Consider the following 27,876-nt stretch of genomic DNA (forward strand, 5'->3'; position numbering starts at 1 on the left):
CCAGTCAATTTATCACGTCTTCAGAAAACACTCCTTAAATTTATGAACCTGTTTGCTTTTGTTATTCCTGACTTCTAGTTCTAACAGTTACAGCCTTTTTTCCTGTCTTCTTCGAGATTAACTTAACACTGCTATAGATGTGTCTGTGAATGGCTGGGGAAGAATGTTTTAATTACTCGTGAAGCGTCAAATAAGAAAGCTGTTTGTGTTTGATGTCTGGGAGTTTCAGAACAACTGATAACAACTAGTGACTGTTATGGGATACTATGAGGATCCTTGGTATCTGGCCAGGGGGGCCAAGAGATTAAGAGGAAGAAAAAAGAAGCTGAAGGACGGTTGGGAGACAAGACCTGTGGAGAGTGTACAGAGAGTGTTCCATAAACTTGGAATAGTGCCAAGTAAGTACAAAGGGTGAGAGGAAGACTACGAGCCTTCAGCATGAAAGACCCCTAGAGACCCCCAGAGGAGACTGATGCGCATGCTCCAGTAGGAGGAACTGGACCCCGGAAGCTAATTTTAATAATCTCTTTTTTTAGAAGTAGTAATGAATATGTATTAGTCTAGGTGCATAAAAATCAGCTGCTTGATGGAACTGGTGTGCGTCCTGGTGGAGCGGAGACTCCCGGTGCACCCAGCGCTGTTTGCTTACCTCTATTCCTTTATAATCTTTTAATAAATCCTATTTTTTTATTTAATCCTAATTTGAATCCTGAGCCATTTATAACAGATGGATGTTCTTTTATTTGTCTACAATTAGGTTTTCTAGTCCATAACCACACTCTTCTCTTACTCTAACTGCAGGCTGTCATGTATATAATGAAGTGATTGACAAGACTTGACAGCTTTCCTATTGTCATTCAAAGCTTATCAAGGACAAGACCCAAATACAAGTTACTTTTAAGAACATTTATTTATTTTTTTATTTTAAGGTGGTCTGTTTTTATCTGCCAAAAACAAACACAATATGCTATTTATATACATGCCAAGTGACCACCATAGACAGTAAACAAGTATAAATCCCATATTCAGAGACAGTTCAAAGCTTCTTTGGCAATATAACCAAAAAATGAAGGTTGTGGAGACCTTGAAAAAGAGAGCTCAAATATAGAAGAATAAAGGGAGGTGTGAGTGAAAGTAAGGAGGGAGTAAAGGGAAAAAGTAGGGAAACTAAGTGGGCTGGCACAAATGACCAGTGAGATTACAAGAGGAATTGGAGGCAACATGGCTGGAAAGTATAAAGTGTTTTTTTTTAATATTGTCTGGACATGAGGTTTGGAGAGGTTAACAGGGTCTCACTGAGAACATGATTTTTGCATTTCACTGTCACTCCCTATCCTGACCATCCCTTCTCTGTCCACTCCTTAAAATGCAGTGACTCACACTTCTCTTCATCCCCTCTATACGCTCCTTATCACCTCCATCCATCACAGTCCCCCCGAAAAAAAAAAAAAAAAGATGTCTTTGTTCCAAATGTTGTAGGGGAAGTGGCAGTTCTGAGGCAAAGACCTGGAGGAATCCAGGTCTTTATCCTCCTCCTATGGTGGAGGTATGCTGACTCTTAAGGCTTTTTAATGATGAGAGATGGAGAAGCAGGCACCTCTGCATCCCTTCCCACTGCATATCCTGGGCTCTCCAGAAGGGTTAAGGAGCACCATCAGCAGACATTTGTGCAACCTGTAGACAAGGGTTGTCTGTTCAGGTTGGAACAGAGCATCTCTAGCTTCTCTTACAAGAACTGTATTAGGATCAAACTCAGCAACCCAGGCAATTTGATCCCAAAGAGTAATTATTGTAAAATAATTGCAAATACTAAAAAATTGTGGGAGTGTTAAATACAAATAAATAAATAAATAAATAAGCAGTAGAGAAAGAAAAATGTTGTTTGAGAATCTAGTTGACAACTCTACATTTAAAACATTACTTGAAATGTAAAATTTAACTCTGTCATGGAACTATAATCACAAGACCTGTATGCCTAGCAAACAGCATTAGTCACAGGCTAGAACACAGCTCCCTGTAGAAAAAATTGAGAGATGAAATTCAGAGATACCATCAAAGAGGATATCTTTCGGACACTTGGTCTCAGTCTGGCCTATTGCTAGCAAGATCTTGAACATACAGTCATGGAACTCCAGTCAATCTGCAACTTTCCAGACATACATCACAGGCCAAAGACATTTCTTCAGAAGTTCTACGTTATCTTTAGGTCTCTCTGCTAAGGAGGCTTTGTTTTCATAGGCATACCTAGAAAAGTTCTCCCAGCAACTGAATGCTCAGTAAAGATACTGATTATGAGGAATGAATAAGGAACATAAAGTAGCATTAAAAAAGTAAAATTATTGTGATGAAATACATAGACATTAAAAAAAATAATCAACAAACAGTAAAACCTACATGTAGCTGATTCTTGCTTTTTCTTTCCTAAATCTTTCTTTCTGAATGTTTGGCACTGTCCAAGTTGTATTAACGCTGAATCTGCTTTGTAGATTACAACCATCTATAAATTAGCAGAATTTCCAGTTTTGAACTAGGCTTCTGAGATAAATGATAATCTCTGAAAATCTTATCAACAGATCTGTTATCTATTATAGGTAATGTTAATTACCTGTTTACTTGGACTCTGTTATGAACACAGAGTAGCTCATCATACATGGTGGTTTCAAAAATCTCAAGTAGGCTTTAATAACTCACTAATTTCTCATTAAATTTAATATGTACAGTAGTACAGTAAGTACTAGTTACTTAGTCTACTAAGTAACTAGTAACTCACTAAATAACAGTAGACAAAGGAGTCCTTATTCCCAAGACTTAAATTAATATCTGTAGAATATATGCTGCACTCATGTTGTAAATGAGTTAATAATTTCCATCTGCTTTAAGGTCATAAAATTTCTAACACTTCTAACAGATTTTGGCTTTTAGAAGTGAACATCCTTATACTACTGAAAATCTTTTAATAAATCTTTTCCATTCAAATTACTCTCTGAACTATTTTCCCAAATAAATACCCTAGAAAATAAAAGAGAGAACCCAATGGCTGAAGAAGAATGGGAAGAACACTACCATGCTTAGTAAAGTAGTATGAATAGCAAAATGGTATGAAGAATTGACATAATTTTCATAAAAGTCAATGTCTCAATTCAAATTTGTAAGCCATTATGTCAAATCCTATAATAGGAATAGTCAGGTTTCTCAAGGACTGATGTGGGCCTGGTCTTTTTGATTCAACTGCTATATTTGCAATTTCAACCAGCAGTTTTAAACCTCTTCTTCATATCTTACCAGTTTTTAGAATACCAAATAAGATTCTTTTTAAAATTTCTCATTCCACCTTGATTTTAAGAGAGTTTCTAATAACTTCAACAATGATTCGGTACGCACATGCTTGACCCAGTGTAGGACAGCATTTTAGCATAGGTCAAAAACATGGGTTTAAAGTCGAATATAAAATCGTATGCTGTCATGAATAGGCTGCTTTCTTGAATTATATACCCCCCTCCCCTTTTTTTTTCCTCTATGTGTTTTGTCAGGATAAACAGTCTCAAAGCTCTTATTGTAACCTTAAAAAATGTTATGAAAATCCCATTTGCTTTCAGAAATATTTAATATAGAACCTTCAATGCAAGAGATTCTGCCTCTAAAGAAAAAGACAGGCTGCATAAACCGTCAACAACATTTTAAGATATAAGCCTATTTGTTTAAAACACAATCCAGATAGATAGCATGCAGATAAAAACTGATAAGCTTATAGCCCTTACAACAGCATAAACAACTAGCTGTTTGATCTCTGATCAAAACTGTTCAAAAAATAAATCTAAGTGTTCTAAATTCATCTATGAAAGAGATATGGTAGGGCCTCTTTCAGAGAGGTTTACTTGCCTTCATTATTCCCTTTCCTCTACAAATATGCAAGATTTCATCCAACCACTTCAGAACTAAAGTTTACTTTTTTTTCTATTCTGTCAACAGTGTTTCAAAAATATTCCCATGACATCACCATAACAGGACTGAAAGAGCCAAGCAAAACATTTCTTTCACAAACAGTAGAAAAAACAATATTCTTATAATTTGCCCAGTTTAGCCTTACTTTTATTTTATACAAACATTAAGGATGGAATAATTCCAGAAATAAAAGGAATAGAATGAAAAATAATATAAGAAAAAATGGAAGAATTATGTTTAAATATTTTAAACATAAATTTAAATAGAGAAAATAAGCATAGATAATTTTCTTGAAAGCAAAATTCTTTCATTCGACACATATACAGATATTTTCAGAGCTATACTAATTTTATCTTTTAAAAAGGGAATGAATGTCACCACTGAACTCATTCTGTCAATTATAGGACTACAACAGGACTTCAGATTCACTGTTTTACATAATATGATTGTATGACATAAAAAGAGTTTTGGCATTAAAACTGTTGCATGAAGGAAACTAAGTAAATTTAATAAATATGCTCAGCAAAAACCATGTCTTCAGAAGCAGTTATTATTCCATTTCATCCAAAGCAAGAAAAGTTTTAAGTATTTACTTTTTTTCACTGAAAACTGCAAGATGAGACCTAATAAAAAAACAGCGTCTACTATTTAATTTTTATTTAGGTGATGCTCAACTACTATGAACCAAAAAAATTTCATGTATTTCAATTAGTTGCTGTATGCTAAAATATTTCCCCAGTCACATATAGACAGACAAATAATGCAAAGCCAAAAGGTCTGAGTACGTACTACCCAGTAGGCCCCTTTAGTCTAATCAGTATATTTCATCCTTAATTTCTTCAGCCCCACCCAACCTATGTGAGTTTTTTTATGCATAAAAATATATTAAGCATTAGATTACAAATATTTTGTTCACAATCAGTTTTATTGATTACTATGATATTACCCGTACAGTTAGATATTTTTCCTTGCAATATGTGAATAATGATATGGCCCTAAATATTCTGATTTTCAATTAGTCATATTAACTTGAATGAAAACTGTTTAAATAGTCATGGATTGATATTCTCAATTTTATCTTCATTTTAAAATTTGATATATTAACTTTTTGGGCTATTCTTATCTTATAAATGGGCTTGCCTTAATTCATCAAATTTTTCTACAACAATTTTATTGAGCTATTGCAGACTTATGTCTCAAAAACACATTATTAATACAACCATTAGCTCCAGCTAATGCACCAACTGACTTTGAACATGCAATGTTCAAGATTCTTTTTTAAAACAGAAGAAAATTTACCTTAATATCAAAAGCTCCTGGCTGACCCACTTGGTTATAAAGCTCTAGCTGGTTCTTCACAGGTGTTACCCACAATGTCAGCTGATTTAGTTGCTGATCGAGTTCAATGAAATCCTTTAGCAGAATCTCTATTTCTTTTTGCTTCTCTGGAAGATCTTTGGACACCTGAAAAAATACCAGAAGCTGTTTTAGTAGTAAGAAAATAAATAAATAAACATAAACCAATTTAAGACTGCAAACACATACATGTACATGGATATAAAAGGTTAAAATAATATTAAATAAAATAATTTTATACACTTGTATGAAGAAGGGAAGAAAAGTCTATAAACACCAAAGTGTTAAGGTAGGTATCTTGCAAATCAGTAACAACAATCTCATTCCTATGAATAAACATATCAGACTATTCTTTTTTGTTATTCTACTATTCCATTTGCAGTACATAAAATGTTTGTTTTCTCAGTATATGACTTTAATTGCCAATTTTTAACCAGAGAGAGCAACAGTGAATATCAAAACATGAAAGTGACCATTTAAATGACATCTAACCTTTCTTGACCTCTTTGATGTGCAAATTTATAAGCATCTGTTTTCGGACAAGGTGTTTATAATTGTCAGTTGAGTCCAAATATGCATGAGCAGATGCATATAGTGAAGGAAAATAATGAAAAAATGTTATCAATACTGATCAGTTCCTTAATTTGCATTCAAAATAGTCAGTTTCTAACTAAGCACATTTTTTTTGCTAGTATTAGAAATTAATAATAAGTGAATGACATAGCTGAACTCTCACAACACTGAAGCATTTGGAGTAAATATAAGAACAGGTTGGAAATAAATAGGCCAATATAAATCTCCTTCTCAGCATGTTTTCTGTAGATGGAGAGGTGAGGTATCACTACACCACACTATTATCAGCATTGCAAGTGTATACCAGAGGAGAAACCATCTATACTTAAAAACAAAACAGAACAAAATTTAACAACAGCAAATACAGCTTCTACGCAGGGGTTAGAAAATATGGCAATTAACTTCTAAAATCAGTCAGGAAGTATGGTTAGTTTTTCATATGAAGAAAATGAGTTTTCCTGATGTTCCTTGTTTCAAAGCACAGGTTTTTTGTTTCTTTGTTACTAAAAAACAAATCTTTAGTAGCAGAACATCTGAGTTTTCTGACGTACACAGTAAAATACAAATTCCCTGTGAAGTTAAACTATTAACAGAAGAATTGCTATCACGTTGCCCAGCTACAAAAGTATTACTGATGTGTACTAAGTGCTAATGATGATATTTCATAGAAGACAATAAATCAAAATACATCAAAGATATGAAAACAATTAAGGTTACTGAAAAAAACAGATGAAGGAGCGGGAAGAAAACAAATATCTCATGGTGTGTAAATTTTCTTTGCAAATTTAGTTTGAAAATACTGATTTGTAGGTACTAAAATAACCCTTCTACATAAATTCTGCATATGATTTATTAAACCATACTTAAGTGATATTTCTAATTCATTAACTTGATTTACCGTATGTTAAATTATCTCTGTTATTTGCTATAGCCACTCCATAATATCATATTTAATAAAAACTGACCTGTGAGTCAAATCACTTTTTCTATCCCCCTAATCATGTTAAATAAAATAAAAACTCTGCTTTTCCAGTATGGCCCCAGATATGAAAGAAAACAATTAAAAATGCATTCATTTCCCTTATGTGTTCACTCAGTATCTATGCAGATCTTGGCCTAATTTCACAGAACATTAGTTTCATCTTTCCTACATCTTTTGAATGTTAATATTCAGTGTTTAGTAGCTTTAATATTAACGTATACAAGTTCCACAGAAAACCTATTAAAATCAAATAGGTAATCATAGGCAGATAAAAATCCAGGCTAATGTCTGAAGATCTGAAATTTAAATTAATCTGGCTACAACCAACATTAATGAATTATGTTGGGTCTATCTGAAGACAGACAAATTAAAATTTGTAGAGCTTTCTGGAAAAAAAAGAGGTTACATACTAAAAAAATATTCAATCTAGGAACACAGAAGAGAAAACAAGGTTTTGCTGATGTACTTTACTTACTTCAGCCTACAGTTTCCAAAAGTAATCACAGATACAGGGGAAAAAAAAAAAAAAAAAAAAAAAGCAAACTAGATTAAGTTAAATTGCAGTATAACTGAACACAGTCTCTTCTTACAAATTGGCTTCTGGGCTAAAATTATAACACAACATATGATTATAATATTTTGAGTATATAAATAAAAAAAAAAATCTAGGTCAATATGAATTGGTTCATTATATAGAGAATTTTAATGCCAGCTACTCTTACCACAAAGATTAAAAGATGAACAATAAATAAAGATGGGGCTTCCCTCAAACCTAGAAGGTTAAGGTAAGCATGTAAGAAACAGATTTTTGGGTGGACATTAACAAAGGAATATCTTGTACAATCCATGGAATACATTTCATACTGTTGTGTGGAAAACGGATTCTTAGATCTAAGGAATTTTGTTTGCTCTCTCTCTTTTTATTTTTTTTATTTTTCCTTAATTCTGGCATCAAACAGTCATGCTGGCTAATCAAATTAGAGCCTGATGAGTTTAAGGGAATTACAAATTCTCCCATCAAGCCAGGGTACTGCTGCAGACTGTCTCTGGGGAGACAGCTTATTTTCAGAAGCATAATTTGGGAAAAACTCCATGGAGTAACAGACATGAATACGTTTGTTGGGTCTCCTGATTCATGCCCCTTCTGTTCCACAGGAGGACACACAGAGTTAGGATCCTCTAGAATTTTCTCTGCCTTTTAACTTGCAGTCTTTTCATCCAAATTCAATCTATTACAGGACTTTCTGACAAGCTGCTTCAGGTACTGGCATGCTGATTGTTCACAGCTCCAGAAGTCCCATCCAGAAGTTGGGATTCTGATGCCAGTGGGACAGCCATCCCACTGTCCTGTCACTGGACTCTCTCTACTAGTTCTTAGTTCCCAGATGCCACTTTTTTTGCATTTTTTGTTTGTTTGTATTTTACTTTTTGGCTCCTTCCTTCCCCACCCTGCTTTTATTCCTTCGGTGCCCAGGGTAACCATCTGGTGTCTACCCAGTTTAAACCCCTATAGTATCTTATTTCATTCCCTTCTATTTAAGAAAGACTGGTAGGTTTCATCAGAGGAGGAGTGAAATCATTTCATAAGTGCCAAGACCAATAGGAACAGTAGCCAGAAGGCATCACCTGTGGAAGAGTAAAAACAGGACAAACATTGAAGATGTTTTCCCCACAATCTGCCTAAACTAAACAAGGGCCTAATGAAACTAAAAGCATTATAGGCTGTCAAGGAAGACATGGTGAAAAATATAACTTTAACTGGGACAGCTTTCTAAAAATTTAGCTTCACTTTTTGTTTAGGATTTTTTTTTTTCAACTTTGTCTTATTTGGCAGCAGATCAACAATGAAAACATACCTTGGTTTGCAACCAAAGGAAAAAAATAACTTTCAAAGTGCAAATGAAAACTAAAGTATAGATTATTCCTTCAAAGAAAAAAAAAAATTGATTTCAACATCAAAGCACTGTATAATTTCAATGATGTGTCAAAACAATCTCAAAGTATGTGATGCATCTAAAATTTTGTACTTTAGTTCAAATGTTAATTAAGTTAAATTAATTGGCAGCTTAGTAACAGAATAATAGAAAAGATTTACATTCTAAATCAGAAAACAGCAGAAGATCCTAATTTTACAACCTGACACTAGTCTTCACAATACGTAGCATTATCCATCATCTTAAAACACCAGACCATCTTTTACTTAATCTGTTTTATGTATTTTCTAATTAAATTCTATTAAAAGAATGCAAATAAATTACTAGCATAAATACAATAAGATGTTTCTGTAAACATGAGAATACTCTGTCAAATTTAAAGTAATAATTTAAAAGTTTAGATGTTCATTTAATATTTCCATTATTTCTCCATAGGTATTTCTCCATAAGAATACCTATAAGAATTTCTAGAATTCCTATGAAGAAATACATGCATTATTTGTTTCTATTCCATCTGCACCTCACATCTTCAGTGACCTTCCTTCACTGGAAAAGTAGATGATCCACTCTTAGGTTCTTTCCATCCCCACCCCAATGTGACCACTTTGGGTGCAACATATGGCTAAGATGAGCAGCTGCTCATCTTAGCCATAGCAGCTGCTCATCTTAGCCATATATATCTCCTTCATTGTTCATATGCTCTGTTGCTTCTTACTTTAGCTTTAGATATACAGGTACTTTTTAGTGTATATTCATAGTTGTGTGCATACACTATGTGATGAATTAGAGCTGAGCAGATGGAAAGGAATATGAATTCATATGATGATAATAAATATAAAGGAAGGAAGAAGTTGTATAAGGTATGTCTCCTGATGTAAAATCGTACTCTGTGGTCTCCATTCTGTTTAATTCCTTATGAATATCCAGAAGGCAGATTTCAATAACAATTAATGTAACATCTGTGGAGTTCGATCCTGTAATAGGAACAATACTCAGAATGAACAAGCTGAAACTAATTAGGTAGAGATAGTAAGTAGGAAGGAAAGAACAATTGGGAATAGTTTTGCAGAGGTCAGAAATGTTATTGCAAGTGAATGAACTTGATAAATCATATAATTAGTAAAGCATCACTATTATCAGCAGCTGTCACCTGATAAAAGTAAGAAAAGCTATTGAAGTGGCTTCAAATGACCAATGTGTGATTTTGAATACTTCCCTTCTCTCTCACAAGTCAATATCAAGGTCATTTCCTATTTACCTGAAAGGACCAAAGAGAAGATTGTGCTGTTACTACCTAGCTGCTTGAGAATACAGATGAGGAGATGCATCTCACCAACATGGCTTTTGTCAAAAAAGAATACCGAGGATCTCCCTAACATGAGAGTGAGTAGAGGGAGAAGAAATCCCAAATCTCCAAACATTTAATAGCAGTGTAAATATGTTTCCTACTCAGTTTATTCACTATCTCTTCCCCCACCTCCCCCAGATATTAGATAAGGTAGCCTCCTTTCTCTTGCTAGCTGTCTCACCAACCTCTCAACAGAGCGGCACTTATAATGAATGGATCTTATTTTGATGAATCTGACACTGGATTTAAATTTCACTTTCCTGATATGTATAATAAGATAAAATATAGATAAAATATAATAATGAGTATTATATTGTATATATACAATTGCGTATGTATATATATATATGTACTGTTTATATACATATACATATATACATATATATATATATACACACACACACACACATACTGTGGGGTGTCTGTGAAGGCTTAACAATGCTTTTCTTGTATTCCTGGCTTGGAAAGGTCCTTCTAATATACAAAGCACCTTATGGAAGTGGTCTTTGATTGTACAGTAACTGGCATTGTCAGGTTTCAAAAAATTCACCACTGCAGAAAAGTGAAGAATGTGTAGCTTTCCATATGAATTGCTTTCCATAATAAACGTGAAACAAGCACAAGCTTTTGCTTTACTATCCCATTTTTGTTAAAATACAAATCAAAGGAAAAATGACAGGTGACTACACTGCAGTCAGCCCACAGCATAACTGGACTGAAAGCAGCTTTCTGTGTTGTCCAAGACAGGACTCAGAAAATAAAACAATAATTAAAGTCATAGAAAGCATTAAATACAAGCTTTAATCCCGATTTATCTATATATCACAGCTGATGCTTCAATAACACTAGTAAGATGATTACATAAAACAGCAGTTCTTTCAGCCGCTGCTCAGAAAGTTTTATCTGCTTAAAATCACCTTCCCTAGAGCGTGTACAAAAGAATGATTTAAAATAGAAGGGGAGAACTTAATTTTTATGCATCATTTCTTCATGAAAAACAATCAGCGTAAGAAAGAGTTTCATGAAAGTTCGGTTTAGGACACCATTTAGTTAATTAACTGAGCCATTTTCATTAGCAAACTCAATATTGACTTTAAAACAAAATCTATGTAATTTCTTTCGAGTGATGAATATTTATGAACCATGGTGTCTCTGACAAATGTGGAATAAAGGCTATACTACTAGAGGAAGATGAAAGCAGTCTACTAAAAATACATACAAAATTTTATTTTCAGTGTCACCAGTGTTTCATGTTTCCCTGTAAGGGATCTGACCTTGGCACATGTTTTGCAGGCTTTTTTTTTAAATAAATAAATAAATAAAATAAAATAAAATAAAACTTCTTAAGTAGGTATTTGTAATATTCACAAGCTTTATTTTTATTTTAAAAGAAAAAAAAAAAAGTCCATTGATTCAGATGACTAAAGTAATCCACAAATGCAATGCACCAAATATTTTTCTGCTTCATCTGCCTGTCTAGTTTTAAACAACAAACAAACAAACAACAACAACAACAACAACAAACAACAGACAAACATATCCCCACAACCCAATGAATTATTTTGTTTTTCTTACATGGTAATATGATGATTTATATCACAATCATCTGAATATCTATATGCTTTAATATTTATAACTAATTGACATTCATTCTGTTGTGTACTGTCTCGGTGATCTTCCTTTGACAAGGGCATTTTCTGAGCGCAAGACCCTCCACCTTTGTCGAATAATCTGGTCCACAACTTTCTTTTATTTATCCCTTTCTTTGTCCCATACCAAATTCCAGAAATCCAAAAGAAACCATAAAAGGTTTACAATATGATTCCTGCAGCCACTCTTTATCTTGACACAAGACAAACAAATAATAATAATAATAAAATACCCATATAATTGGTATTCTGCCTAATCGGTTACCTTGAAGCTGTCAGTCAAAGTTCTCTTCTCACAGGAAGTGGAGCCTGACTTATATAAGCGAAGAAGAAGAAAAAATGGCAGGCCATAGTACTGCTCAGTAGACAGCTAGATGTACTGCTGTGGTTTCCCAGAGTAACACATTACTCTGGGTCAGACAGCTTATCATACCACATAAAGACCAATCTCTTCTCACAGCTTGTCAAATTGAACATAGTAGTCCTATTTCCACTTTTGGCCATTCCTTGTGACAGAGACCTTCCTGTCTGCTGCTGTGTCTCATCATCCTTTTCTGCAACCCTCCTTTTTAAGAATTATGTTATCTGACTGCTTTACTTTCAAGACCATTCCCAATACTGAAAGCTTGACTTCCATGTGTAATCATCTCACAGTGGCAATCAGTCAATAACTAATTAAGCACATGATACTTTCTTCCATGCTGTTGCCTACACCTGAGAGAAGCTTCCCAAAACTGCCAGGAATTTTCTAAAAAATGTCATCTGCCTGACAAGGAAAATGAAGCCAAAAGGCATTGCAATGAAACAAATCACAAATATTTATACAGCATGTAGTATCGTTAGTACCTTAAAATGCAATCTATTAACTTAGTATCATTGTTGGGTTTGCTCATGGAGTCCTTTATAGGAACAACAGCAACAACAAAAGATTGGTGTTTTGCTCGGTAGAGAAAATGGATATAATTGGAACTAAGGTTTGTAACACAGCAATAAAATCAATATGAAACAGCAATTTCTGGTATTAGACAAATATATTCTATAATTAATGTACAGATAAACCAGATTATATTTCCACAATAAATAAACAGGGGTATCTTTTGCATTATCTTTGCACAGCTTAGATAAATTTCAATGGGATGGAATTTTGTCTACAGCTATTTGTAGATGTAACAGGAAATTTATGGCATTTCCTAGCAATGAAGAATTTATTCTATTAAAAATTGTAGAAAAATAAAAATATGGTGGTACTCCAGTTCTAGTGAATGATCCTACCTAGCAACTACTGAGCTTACATGACTGATAGAAAACAGTTAACAACTTGATTAGTTTGATTAGTTTGATATCATTATTGGTTGGTTTTCAATAAATAACTGTTTAGCACTTTGAGAGAGGTGACAACTTTTCAACTTTAAAAACATGCAATTAATAGAAAAAACGAGAGTGTGAGAGTTACCTTAGATAAACAGTGCTCAATGTAGAATTAAATTCAGTATCATAATAACAGGCAATTCTCTGTGTAATGCTGATGCTGAATTTTCTAAAAGATGATTTTTAAATTCTGAGAAAAATGGCCAACAAAAGGATAGGGAAGAAGAAAGGGGAGGTTTAGCTTTAAGGCTATTTCAGACTATTTTGTTTGTGAAATATTAATTATATAGGCTCGTTGCAATACAGAAAGACCTAAATAAACCTATAAACTTTTTAAGCAGCAAATAGCAGAACTTTGATTTTAGATTCCTACAGTCTTCCTTGACAGAAATGCATAAAAGATCTGACATACAACAGGAGGGTCTGCTGGGAACTAAAATTTAGAAAAGTTCAAATCACTGTAAATGGCTCATTGCTATGTGAGAGTATATGAATCATTGGTCACCACATGTGAAATATCTCTTGCATATGTGATTATTGTAGTGCAGAAACATGTGAAGGGATTTGCTTAAAATGTTTTATTTGAAATCAGGTATTTCAGCTAGATCTACTTCAATATAAACTGTCTTTACAAATGTCTTTACAAAACATACTTTTTATATTCAAAGTACTTAGCATAACTTCTTAAATATATGATAAATATATTCCAAATTCATATCCAAAACACAAAAAAGACAGAAATTTCCTCTACTAAAAGATACCATAAAATATGTTGGCAAAATAGTATTTTATATATACATACATTTAATCATTGTCCAGCCTGAATTCCATTTTTCCATTTTCCAGCCTGGTGCAACTTTGTGTCATTCCCACATGCTCTATCATCAGATACTATGGAGCAGAGACCAGTGCCCCTCTCTCAGGTTCATCACCTCAGAAAATTGTAGAGAGCAATGAAGTCACCTCTGAGCCTTCTCTTTTCCAGACTAGACAACCCAAGACCCCTCAGCCTCTCCTCACAAGACAAGTCTTCCATCCCTTTAACTAGCTTTAAGGTCCTCCTATGGATGCATTCAAATATCTTAATAGCATTTTTATACCATGGAGCCCAGAACTGTACACAATATTCAAGCTGAGGCTGCACCAGCACTAAATACACTGGGAGAATCACAGCTCTTGATTATGGCTATGCTGTGTTCAGTGCACCCAAAAATGTGGTTTGCCCTCTTGGCTGCACTGTGGCTCATGTTCAGCCTACTCTCAAACATCACTCCCAGATCCCTCTCTGCACAGCTGTCCTCCAGCCACTTGTCCCCAAAACTTGGCCACTTAGGAGTGAGAAAAGTAGAGACTTGCCATTTTGATGATAAATATATATATTAATTCAAAAAGAATATCAGAAGAAGATTACAGGGTAGAGATAAGGTGTCCTGAGGGAAATAGCTGTAGAATACCTCAACTTCAACAGAGATCAATTTGCTGATCTCTTCTCTCTGGTGACCAGCGATCAGACCCAAGGAAATGGCACAAAGCTGCAACAAGGGTGGATCAGACAGGGTGTTAGGAAAAGGTTCTTCACTGAGAACAGGTGGTTGGGCACTGGAATAGGCTCCCCAGGGAAGTGGTCACTGCATCAAGCCCACTGGAGTTCAAGAAGTATTTGGACAACCTTCTTAGACCTATGGTGTGATTTTGGGGCAGTTCTTTGTGGAGCCAGGAGGTGGAATCAAACCTTTGTACCCTGAACTGGTGGAAGGGGATGGGGAGCAGAATGTGGCCCTCACTATCCATGAAGAAATGGTTGGCGACCTGCTACGGCACTTGGATGTATGCAAGTCGATGGGGCCAGATGGGATCCACCCAAGGATACTGAGAGAACTGGCGGAGGAGCTGGCCAAGCCGCTTACCACCATTTTATCAGCAGTCCTGGCTATCGGGGGAGGTCCCAGTCGACTGGTGGCTAGCAAACGTGATGCCCATCTACAAGAAGGGCCAGAGGGCAGACCTGGGAAACTATAGGCCTGGCCTGTCAGTTTGACCTCAGTGCCAGGGAAGCTCATGGAGCAGATTACCTTGAGTGTCATCACGCAGCACTTGCAGGGCAAGCAGGTGATTTAGGCCCAGTCAGCATGGGTTTATGAAAGGCAGATCCTGCTTGATGAACCTGATCTCCTATGACAAAGTGACACGCTTGGTGGACGAGGGAAAGGCTGTGGATGTGGTCTACCTTAACTTCAGCAAGGCTTTTGACACTGTTTCCCAAGCATTCTCCTCAAGAAACTGTCTGCTCATGGCTTGGACTGGCGTATGCTCCATTGGGTTTGAAACTGGCTGGATAGCCGGGCCAAAAGAGTCGTGGTGAATGGAGTCAAATCCAGCTGGAGGCCAGTCACTAGTGGCATTCCCCAGGGCTCAGTGCTGGAGCCGGTCCTCTTTAATATCTTTATCGATGATCTGGATGAGGGGATCGAGTGCACCCTCAGTAAGTTCACAGATGACACCAAGTTAGGTGCGTGTGTCGATCTGCTCGAGGGTAGGAAGGCTCTGCAGGAGGATCTGGATAGGCTGCACCGATGGGCTGAGGCCAACTGTATGAAGTTCAACAAGGCCAAGTGCTGGGTGCTCCACCTGGGGTGCAACAACCCCAAGCAGAGCTACAGGCTGGGAGATGAGTGGTTGGAAAGCTGCCTGGCGGAGAAGGACCTGGGAGTATTGGTGGATAGTCGGCTGAATATGAGCCAGCAGTGTGCTCAGGTGGCCAAGAAGGCCAACAGCATCCTGGCTTGTATAAGAAGCAGTGTGGCCAGCAGGTCTAGGGAAGTGATCGTCCCCCTGTACTCGGCTCTGGTGAGGTCGCACCTCGAGTACTCCGTTCAGTTTTGGGCCCCTCGCTACAAGAAGGACATCGAGGTGCTTGAGCGAGTCCAGAGAAGGGTGATGAAGCTGGTGAGGGGGTTGGAGGACAAGTCCTCCGAGGAGCGGCTAAGGGAGCTGGGTTTGTTCAGCCTGGAGAAAAGGAGGCTCAGGGGCGACCTTATCGCTCTCTGTAAGTACATGTACATTAAAGGAGGCTGTAGCGAGGTGGGGGTTGGTCTATTCTCCCACATGCCTGGTGACAGGATGAGGGGGAATGGGCTAAAGTTGCGCCAGGGGCATTTTAGGTTGGATATTAGGAAGAACTTCTAATTTCTTTACCGAAAAGGTTGTTAGGCATTGGAATGGGCTGCCCAGGGAAGTGGTGGAGTCACCATCCCTGGAGGTCTTTAAAAGATGTTTAGATGTTGAACTTAGCGATATGGTTTAGTGGAGGACTTGTTAGTGTTAGGTCAGAGAGGTTGGACTCGATGATCTTGAGGTCTCTTCCAACCTAGATATTGTGATTCTGTGAAAAACTTGTCTCAACGGAAATTAAGAACACATATTCAGTAGAATGTCACAAAAGCCCTTGATATGGTGTAATTATTGCCTGATTGTTGCAAAAACATTTTGAACATCATAACTTTTTCCTTGTATGGACTTCATAATGATTAATTGTTTCAAATGAGGGTAAACAACATACTGTAGTAGGAGAATATTTATTAATATTTAACAAGAGAGAGAAATTGATGGTGCTATTAATAAAAAGAGAGCAATCGTATATTTCTCTGCAGGACTCCAGATTTAACGTAAAACAGTGCTACTAACAACTTTTACAACATTTTAAACCTTCAGAATGCTGCAATATCACCAAGTAATTTATTTTTACAATATTCCTATGAGATAGGGGGTTGCTCATAGGAAAACAGAGCAGCTGGAAATTTAAACAACTTTGTTGGCATTTCCAGACTGTGGGAAGTGACAAGATAAAAATGGTCTCTGTAAAGTACCTTACCCAAATATACCATCTATCAGGGATTTACAGCACTAAAAATTTCCTTTTTTTTCTGATGCTGTGCTACTGCATCTATTTATTCAGAGTATTTTATCATGTGTGGGGAGGATGCAACTTTTTCTTTGTAAACTACCTTTGACTCAAAGTTTTATTGGATGCAACAACTATGTGTTTTCCACTAATACCTTGAATGATAAAAACGAGCTACAAAACTACAAGATTTGAGACCTTTTGTAGGGAAAAAACAAAAACAAAAACAAAACACCATTAATAATAATAAAATAAAATTAGAGTTTAAACTGAAAAGGCAGCAATTATATCAAATTCCTGCTTTTTTTGTTTGTTTGTTGTTTTTTAATATTGTAAAATGCAGTTCTTGTTAAAAAAAAAATAAAAATCAGCGAGTATTATACCACAGCAATATTTACGTCATTGGAATCTCATTTTTATTTTCTTTGGAGTCAGATTTTCCAGGTTTAAAAAACACTGCATCCAAATTTTAAACTTATATCAGATTAGAATTGATTTGTTAGTATAAGCCTGATTTGCTATCATCTTTTTTTTTTTTTTTTTATAGATGGCAAATAATAAAATCTTTCAGTCTAAGATAAACCATTTCATTTTCTTCCATCTGCAGTGAATGTGTATACTTACATTGATTGTGGACACTCAGAGCTATTATGACACACCTCTTAAATGACTTCATCTAACTGAACTTCAGAAAACAAACAAACAGATGTCTCCTGTCTCCTTATGTCTTATGATAATCTCCAGTTCTTTTTGACAGTGGTCATTAGGATGACTTACAGTATAGCATGTAAAGTGGAACAAAAACTGATGTCTGAAGTCATTAAAATGACTAAAAATGCCATTGATTAGGAAGTAGGGCCCAATTCCTAATGTGGTCTGTCTTCTATAACACATGCAATCCACTGTATCCAAAACAGCTAAGAATCTCAATAGTTTTAAATCAATATAGCCAGAAGAACTTCAGTGTATGTAGCTTAAAAGAACTGAAAAGAAAAGGGCTTTTTTACCTGCTTGGAAATTGGAAATAAAACAGACATTCTTATTAGGTTACAAATGCTTTAATCTCATTTCAAATCAAAAGCACAGAAATCCAACTGTAGCATTTTTTTCAAAGATCTCTTCCCGTTCATCCCACAAACAGTAATAGTAGCAATTATAGTAGTTTCAACTGCAAACTCAAACTAAGTTACAATAACATGCTGAAAATTTGATGTCATCACAAGTAATAGGTGAATAATTACTACTCAAGGCAAGCTACATGAACTATAACCTTGTTATGACTTTGTCTTCCTGCACTTTCTAGGTCCATCTGTTTTTCTCTGCACTTGGTCAACCAAGCCAAGGAGACCTATACTTCTTCTGGTGGTACAGAAAATGTTCACAAATTACAGCCATGTCACTCCACTCCAATTTCTTTTTTGTCTATATAGCACAACAAATTGATTTGCTGTGGCAGTAAACAGTGAAATGGTCTCTTCAGTGTCTAGTAATTAGTTCTAATAGTAGCAGACAAATTAAAAGGCAGAAAAAATGTCTCCATCAGGCACTTATAATAACCTTCATAATACATACAATAGACGTTGTGAAGACTAAGGTGGATAAATGAGAAGAATGCTGATTTTGGCATCCAGCTTACTTTCGGATAATCTAGCTCATCCCTCTTGGCTGACACCAGACCAAGAATATTATTAAAGAGTAATAAACTCCTTCCAGCAAACCTCTGATTCCATGGTTCACTGGTCTCAGACCTAATCTATCAATCCATTTACTGCACACTAAAAGGTAAGAAACCCATTACAGATCTGTTATATGCCCTGGCAGGTGGTATATGACAAGAACTGAATTCATCACAAACTCTAGTGCCTAGTACCCCTTTTGTATGCTTTGAAGCGCTAGGTGGTTAGCTTACTTGGCTATCACAGCAGAAGATACTTTGAGCTTTGAAAATAAATGAAAATTCTTGATGTGAAGACATAAAAATGGTTATAAAACACTTCATTTTTCATATTATTAAGACTTCACAAAGACAGAGTTATTTTCATTTTTACAAGAAATACTGACTTTGGAGAGGGTATAATAAGTAAAACCAGGCTAGAATTTAAAAGTCATGCTTTCAAATGTAGGCTTTAATCTTCATTCTCTGCTTAAACTGTATCTGAGGTAGTGGCCTATTAGAATCACTATTCAATAAAGGTGTCTGAAGAAATGTCATTTTAAATTTATGACTATATAAAGGAAGAAAAACTCTTCATGTATCTATTCTCAAGGTCATCAGCACATGATATAAACACCTAAAAGCAAAGACAATACTGAAGCAAAAGAAAAAAAAAAAAAAAAAAAAAAAGCTTCTTTTATGTGACTGCAATTCCTTTCATACTCAATTTATTTTCTCGGCTTATTTCCATTGCTGTAGGGTAACCGTTTCTTTGACTCTAAAGAAGGTTTGAACATGACTTATTTCAAATATGTCACCTTGAAGGTTAAAACTCACAATGTTGTTGCCCCTTCCACCGTTTGGCAGATCAAAGCAAAACAAAAATTTGTCATAAACTTAGGAGATATTTGGCTACATTTTCAACTGGTAATTTTTGATTGTCACAGCTTCTCTAAAGTAAACAGAATTACTCCAGCATATACCAAATAAGGAGCTACCTTATGTTATTTATGTAACTGTCAAGTACATTTTGTATTTTCAACATAATATCATCCTGCAAGATGAGATAATCAGAAACAGTATATTGTTACACATTCCTTCCTAGCACAGATGCCAGAAAACAAAACAAATAGCTGGAAACAAAGGATTCAAGCTTAAGATATACTCTTAGATGGTAATGGAGGGACAGAGAAGCCCCAGAGGAATCTCTGCGCTGGTGAGGCTTGCCCACTGGGCTTTGAGGAACAGGAAAAATATATCCTCATCAAAACAACTGACTACAGAACCATCCTGTTACAGTGACCTACTGAAGATCACCTAATATAAATGTGCCAGAGCTGTGAGGTTTAGCTCACAGTAAAATCTGTGTGGGTTGGTCTTTTTTTATTTTTATTTTTATTTTTTTTTACATTGACCTTTCAAGATCATCTGAGAAACAAAACACCTTCAGAGAAACATTTGAAAATCTCACTTAACATGTAAGGATTTGAATGTCATAATTTTCAAACTCATTTTCTGTTTATTAAAAAATAAATTGCATTTTCCACATCCTTTAAATTCAGCAACTAAGGTAGAGTGAGCACTATTTTATTTTTTATATCTCCATAGGTAGACAACTGAAATTGAAATAGTGCAGTTCAGTAATGATCACAAAGAAAAGTTCAATGTTCTTGGTTTAGTCCCTTTTAGCTATAAATGAAGTTTTCACCTGGTAAATTCCAAGCTTAATGTCTTGCCGGAATCATTACTTAGGTCTGTTGCAGCTTGTAAAGAGAATGATTTACGTTGTCCACCATATTTCATACAAACCTAATAATTTCAACAGCATTCATAGTTATATGGGTTGCTCTGCCTATGACAAGTAACCTGGATATTTTCTCTATTAGCAAGCAGAAAGTGGAAGTACATAAGTTCTTAGATATGACTTTCATACAGAGAAATTAGTTTTTCTTAGAATATTAGTGCCATTTTACTTAAAAATAAAAGCAAACAAACAAACAAACAAAAAAACCAACACACACAACAAACATCAACAACAACCACACTTATTTTTGCCTGAAAGCTAATGATTTTTTAATATTACAGCACAGATATTCAAATAATGGTTCTTAAATTCAGCTACATATACCCTTATATCAGCTAGTAAATAACACTAGCTTTGATTTTGAAGTGTTCTGAATTCTTTTATATACATTGATTTCAGAAAACCATTCTGTAGAGAAAGGGATACTTCTGTCCAAGCACCTAAATAATGATTAACGCACCCAACTCCAATTTTATGAATGTGACCAATATTATCCATTTTTGCTTGAGCCATTAGCTAAAAATCTGAAACTTGCCAGACTGTTTCTGTTAAGTAGAAGAAAGTAATGAGAATTCCACATCAGATAAATTCCTGTTTATTTACTAGGACTGTAATTGAAATATCAATTATGTGAACAAAGTTGAATCAAAAAGACAGAACTCTTGACCAGAAACTGTAGCTTGTCTTTTCACTAAGGTACTCAGAAGATCTATTTTATCTCCTTTTCACAGATAAACACAGCTATTCCCACCCCTCCCCCCCCACCCAAGCATCCTGGTGACTGTGCCATCAGTCTCTGGGGAAATCCTTCAGCTGCATTTTCTAGATTCTGCATTGACCTGTCCTGACCAGACTGATCCATACTTTGTGTGGATTTACATTTTTACATTTTTTTAGATAATGCTTTCTACCATTTCTGCTACATAAGGTCTGTATGGAGAGCACTCTTGATCCATATCTACTATTCATTGCCAACAGTTTCCAACATAAAAACATGCTACTTCAACAATATAGATCAACACAACCCTACTTTATTTCTTTCCATTGGTATGGAGATCCTAGAAAGCAAAACGAGTGGGACTTTGCTACACTGAAAACAGAACTCAAAACTCATGGTTGGAAGAAGCATGGTAGAACATGAATCAGTAGTTGCAGCTTCTACCCCAGTGTTGGGGAGAGGAGAGAACTAGGAAGTGTTTCTAGAAAAGCAATAAGCTATTTGCTACTGTATCTCACACACCTGAGTCACAACATTGGAATATTTGCTGTACCCTTAAAACAACCAGGCTACAAAAATGATGCTCCGCATTCTGCCCTGAAGCAGCAGACCTGTAATTTAGGGAGTTAATTTGGATGCAACATCGCTTCAGGCACTCATGATCTTGTGTTGTTACTGTTTCTCACAGCAGTATATTGTACACATTTTTCTTCCACAGGTTCATTATGTGTACAAATGTTTCTGCAGCTTCATCCAGAGAAAAATAATACATAAGAGAAAATATGTAATGCAAATATTTGCTGCCGATTAAAATTTCATATCACAGTTACGTCACTAATATGTCTAACCTTTACCAAGCGATGGTTAGCCTCCTTCAGTGCACTCTCAAGCTTATGTTTTCTGTCTGGGTCCAGTGATGCACTTCCAAGTGCTATTCCACCAGATTCATTTAATCGTTTCAGTATTCCCTTGTGTGGCAGCAGCTCTTCAGCTCTTAACTGGAACAGACAAATACAGCAGTTAAGATGAACTGTGGTAGAATTTTCAGCTCCCTTATCTTCACCCTTATTGATTTGTCTATCAGCTAAAGGAATAAACTCAATTCAAGACAAAATAGCCATGACTTTCTGAATATAGAAGGGCAGAAACCCCAGAAACTGTATTAGTGGATCAAGCCTACAGAGAGAGATAAACAATCAAATAAGGTGTTTCTCAGGATATTGATCACTGTTGTATGACAAATTTCCACCTCTGGATACACATTAGCTCATGTATATAGATATTAATAATCTTTCAGTATGGTAAATAGTATATTAAAGCCCACTTTGGAGAATGGCTTTTCCATGTTCTGTGCTGTGAACACAATCACCCAGACGGTATGTGGTGAAAAGCCCTCCAGTCCAACCTCATAATTAAGAATGTTCATGTATACTCATAGAAACATCAAGTAAAGACAAAGAAAGCAAGACGTCATCTAAATGTACCACTTCTCCATCATGTATGTAGTTACTGCAAGTTATCAAAGTAACTTGATATATCAAGTAAGGATAATGCAACTAAAAGATACATCAACACAATCAAGCAGGTATTAAATAAGCCACAGTGCATTATTCTTTGTTGCATTGGAATATACATATATTCTCTTGTGTAGCTCCAAAATAAAAGATGGAATGTAAAAATGAGCTACAAATAATAATAATTAAAAAAAAAAATGCTAGCACCTTTAATTTTGGACTACTTATTCCTTGGGAATGCTACATTTGGGAAATATTTGTATATAAATAAGAAGTGGGAACTTCATGGATCTAAATAATCAGCTTAAACTTCAAACTTGTAATCATGTCTGGAAATGATAAGATGCATTTAACACCCCATACAGTAGCATCTTTGCCTTCATTCTGAAATCCCTGGCTGTGGAGGCAAGGCCTCACAAATTCTCTGTCCAGCTCACAGATGTCTTATACTAAACAGCGAGACGCATAAACCTAGCACATGATTAAGTCTTCACCATGCACTACTATTTATCCTATCTCTGTCTACTTAGAAAGGAACTTGAAGTAAGATTTTACTAAAGCATTGTTTTTATTTTTTATTGGGTTTTGTTAAATAACATTTAATGTTCTTCAGCGTAGATAATTGATGAATTAAGAAAATAATAATTTAAGAAAACAGTAAATAAAGGTTATAATACCTTTACTTTGCCAAGACAGTCTCTTAACTGGTCTTCATTCCCTGGTTCAAGGGGAATAGCAATGATGCTCTCCGTTTCTTCTAACCATAAAATTAATTTGTTCAAGTCTTCTTGAAATTCTGATAAAATATTCTTTTCTTCCTCTATCCTGTAATAGAAACATGAAATTAATGTTTCCATGTGTTTTTTTTTGTTTGTTTGTTTGTTTTTATGTTGAAATGCTCATCCATACTTACAAAAAGACTAGGGAAAAACGATTTCTTATAATTCATATTAATTCTCTTAAAAATTGTGCCATAGATTTTTCCATGCTAAAATTATCAGACCAGTACCCTTTTCATGTGGCATTATTTCAATATATTATTTCAAATACATTTGAAAAGAAATACACAAGTCATAATTTGAAATCTCACCAAATCAGACCTCCAGATATTGCAGAGAGCAGACACACACAGACCAGGAATTGTTCATAATTCAGCCCAGATTTTTGACTGAACTAACAGCATGGAAGCCCAGTATTAGAAATTTCTAGCACCAAAGTTTCACTAAAATGGATATGTAGAAAGTGCCACTGAAACCCATTTGGACACAATGTACAAACATGTATTTTGGTGACTGTGCAATATAGTTTGTGTAAAGCATTCCAGTCCAGATCCACAAAAAGCGTGTAAGGTCTGTAGTCCCTACGAAGGAATAGGATAGACAAATCAGACATCTAAGATTAGGTGAGATAAATCCTATGTCTACAACTCAGCTGTTGATTCTCTCATCCAGGTTCTCTTCGTTGAATACAAGCTGTCACTTCTAGGGTGTGATACATGGATTCATCTTAAATAATTACAATAGGAAAAGAGACGTTTTGCCTCTACGGACTTTTTCTTTAAAGGGAATCCAGATTATCAACTACAACATAACCATTGCAGGTGGCTAAAATCAGATAAGACTTCTTATACCACAACTGTATGAATATACAGAGATGTACACTTTTGTGCCTAAGTTTCCCAAAGCTATAAAGATACATATGGAAACAATTTCAAGGGCAGCAGGGAAGAGCATTGGCAGAACCTGAACCCTTAGGGACTAACATTAGGAATGTATCTCTTCTGAAGAAGAAAAATTATGTTACAATAAATCACTTATAATTTATCCTCCAAGATTATTCACAAAACTAAGGTTACACTGAGTCTTCCCTGTATGGAAAGATTAAATAATTTGTTACTTAAAGGTTACTTATGATCAAAGCAAAAGATGAAGAATCAGATTATTATTATTAATTATTATTTCCAAATCCAATTGAGTTTGCGAAATTAGGCCATTTATTATGCATAATAAGAGGCTGTATTACTGTTGTTAGCAGAGAATCAGGTCATCACTGTTAATATATTTGTGAATGTTTAAAAAAAAAAAAAAAAGCAGTAACAAAATGGAAATGTCTTTAACTTTCTCTGGTCTCCCATATTTGCCACTTCTCAGGACTGAGCATGAGGTCAGTGCCTTCAGAACACTGATAATTCAGAGGGAATTAAACCTATTTTAAACTATGCCATCTTTTTATATATATATATAAAAGGTAGGTTATTTACAGATTTTTATTATTATTAGGAAACTATGTCTTCTAATGGCTGACTTGAGGAAAGAACTCTTTAGAAAAGATACATGGATAAGCTCCAGGCAAAAGAGAATCAATAAAAAGTGTCAGCTTCACATTACGTAACACAAAAATACTGAAAACAATTGTTGCTTGACATACCTGCTGTCTGACAAACAGCTTAGAAACTACAGATTAAAAGCTTTTATTCAAGCAGAACAGATATACAGAAATTTCCAACAATTGATATCTCTCAATGGAGTTTATACATCCAAAACTCCCAAATACTTCTCCATATATTAAGAAGTCCAAGTTTGTCAATGAGATCTTATACTACTTTTTCACAGACAAAAAAAAAAAATGCAACATTTGTAAAGTTCCTTTCAAATAACATCCTTAATTACAAAGTAAACAGGGAGAATTCTGTTTTGGTCATCTAGGAAAATTCTAGTAGGGAAGAGGAGAATAAACTTATCAGCTGAATTTCATTTCGTAGTAAAAATTTCATCTGACTTCACGTTATAAGCAAGGAATTGTTATAGGTGAATATCTCTGAGGAGGGAAAAAAAATCATGCTGTTGGAATACCATTATAAAATTAAATATGTAATTCTTAAATTTATTTTATAAATATGTATTATTTATATAATGTAAAAAACATATATATTATAAATATACAACATAAATACAGCAGCATATTGGTTGAATGTAATTCAACTAGTATTTTACACAACTCCCAAATTAGCAAGTACTAATGGAATTTACTTGCCTTCCATCTTATTGGTGTTTATTGTTTTTCCTTAACAAGACACCCTCAGAAGTGCTATATTGGATGATTAAATATTCTACAGGCTCCACAAACCCCACTCTGAAATAGTAGACTAAAAATAAGTGTAAAGTACCAAGGACAATACTCTTCACCAGACTTCAATATATCCTCCAGTCTGGACACATTAAACATGCAAAATCTTAAGACGACCTGGAAAATATGATAGCCACCACATATTTGACAGTCTCTGGGTATCTTTCCTGGATGGCAAAATGCAGGCAAAAAGACATCAAAACAAAGATGATTGTGAAAAGTGTTTCCATTATATTTACAAGTATCAAAGACTAACAAAATATCTCCAACTTTTGCTCTAAATCCATCCTTTCTTTTGTGGTCAAAATAACTAAGAAAGTAGTAACTTCAATGATACATGCAGTGAATATCTGGGATATGAAAAATCTTACTATAAAACAGTATTTTATATTGATATTTCCAAATAATTATAAATAAATAGCTCATACTTTCAAGTTGTTTTTTTTTTTTTTTCTTTACAATACAGTTTAAAAATGTTCTCTGTTAGTATCTAAAATATGAAGCAATGTTTCTTTGTTTGCATTCAAGTTCAATGATTTTTGTAGAATTTAAGCATGTAGCAGTGATAATACTGAATAAGATATTTAAAACTCTTTATCTACAATTAACTACTAGGTATTTTATTTCCTGCATCAATTCAATGCGTTTAGATAAGATAAAAAAAAAAAAAAAAAAGCACTAAGTTCTTGAAATACTGGTTGCAAATTATAAATATCCTTAATAATGTTTTCAGGAAACTGAATTGCAGTGATTATGGATGAAAAAAATATTTATACAGAAAGTGCAAAATGTATTGCTAAGTATTTTTAAGTTCAGTAATAAATCGTGCATACAACCACAATAAATATACCCAGTTTGTGTAAAGAATATTAGTAAAAACCAGGAGAATTTAAAACAGGGAAAGTTTTTCCTAGCTCAGATGAGCAGAGAAGGGATTCTTGTTCATGTACACTGTATGAAAGTACAAAAAATCAAAATCTTCTATCTATATTTCATAATTCTGCTAGGTGTGGAATTGAATTAAATGGTACTCTACAGCCCAAAGAAATTCAGAAGTAAAATTTTCAGAGTCAAACAGGTAACTTTGAGCCCAGATTTCCAAGGCTCAGGAGAGAAGGTCTTTATTCGTTATATCTAATTAGAATTAGACACCATAGAGGCATAAAAAGACAAAATAAAACTGGCCTGCTGGAAAAACCCAAGAGGTTTAAGAAAATTCCAGAAAATAAGAAATGACAAACATCAAACCACTTATTACTTTGGCTGCAACCACACATCTAAGAGTTTGAAGGATGTGCAGAGGGGAGCAGTGAAGGTATGTCCCAACAGAATAAAGGTTCCTCAGAATCTGCAGCCACACAGTGAGAGAAGGCTCTGCAGTTTCTACAGGCAGCCACCGCCTCACGGGATCAGCAGCTCTTGGGAGAAAGGCATAGAGATGCTGTGCTTTGCACCCTTCTTTAAGTTGCATCCCCATCTCCATCCATCCTCTAACTTAAGCTATTTAGGCAAATGTTTTTGTTTTTTCTTTTTTTTTAATGGTTTATATATGTGTTGTTTTTTGATTTTTTTGATTGTGTTTGTTTGTTTGTTTGTTTTTCCCAACAGAAAAATTACACTCTAAAGATTGAGATTTCCTTATATTGCTAGAGAAAAGATGCACTGACACAGGTGGACCCTGGATACCAACATGCACTATATTTTCCTGTGGCAAAAACTTCTTGGCAATATTTTTAGGTACTTTCAGAAACTAACACTGCAACTTCTAAACACACTGTTGTCTTCAAGAACAGCTCTGTGTTATGTTTTCTGTTATGCTGTAACTGTAAAAGAGAAAATACCTATTTTTGAAATCCATGATGTTATTAATATATATAAAAGAAATGTTCATTGAGAAGATCATTTATTTAATTGTATTGAATTTTGCCATGCATGTTACTATTGTATCTTTTCAATGATTTTTTAATTATTATTATTGCAGTTTATTAGAAATAATTATTTGATCAG

At 34.9% G+C, this 27,876-nt stretch overlaps 1 protein-coding gene across 16 annotated transcripts in view; it reads right to left on the reverse strand.

Annotated features, from left to right (window-relative positions):
• DMD (dystrophin) overlaps positions 1-27,876 on the reverse strand; it is a 1,236,775-nt gene that overhangs the window by 386,007 nt on the left and 822,892 nt on the right. For all 16 annotated transcript variants that reach the window (XM_072027522.1, XM_072027514.1, XM_038175527.2 and 13 more), the window contains 3 exons: positions 23,421-23,568; positions 22,078-22,227; positions 5,242-5,406 (listed from right to left, as the gene is read on the reverse strand). In XM_072027522.1, coding sequence (XP_071883623.1) covers positions 5,242-5,406; positions 22,078-22,227; positions 23,421-23,568 — 463 coding nt within the window. The remainder of the gene's footprint in view (positions 1-5,241; positions 5,407-22,077; positions 22,228-23,420; positions 23,569-27,876) is intronic.

This window comes from Anas platyrhynchos, chromosome 1, assembly GCF_047663525.1.
Source record: "Anas platyrhynchos isolate ZD024472 breed Pekin duck chromosome 1, IASCAAS_PekinDuck_T2T, whole genome shotgun sequence".
Taxonomy (NCBI): Eukaryota; Metazoa; Chordata; class Aves; order Anseriformes; family Anatidae; genus Anas; species Anas platyrhynchos.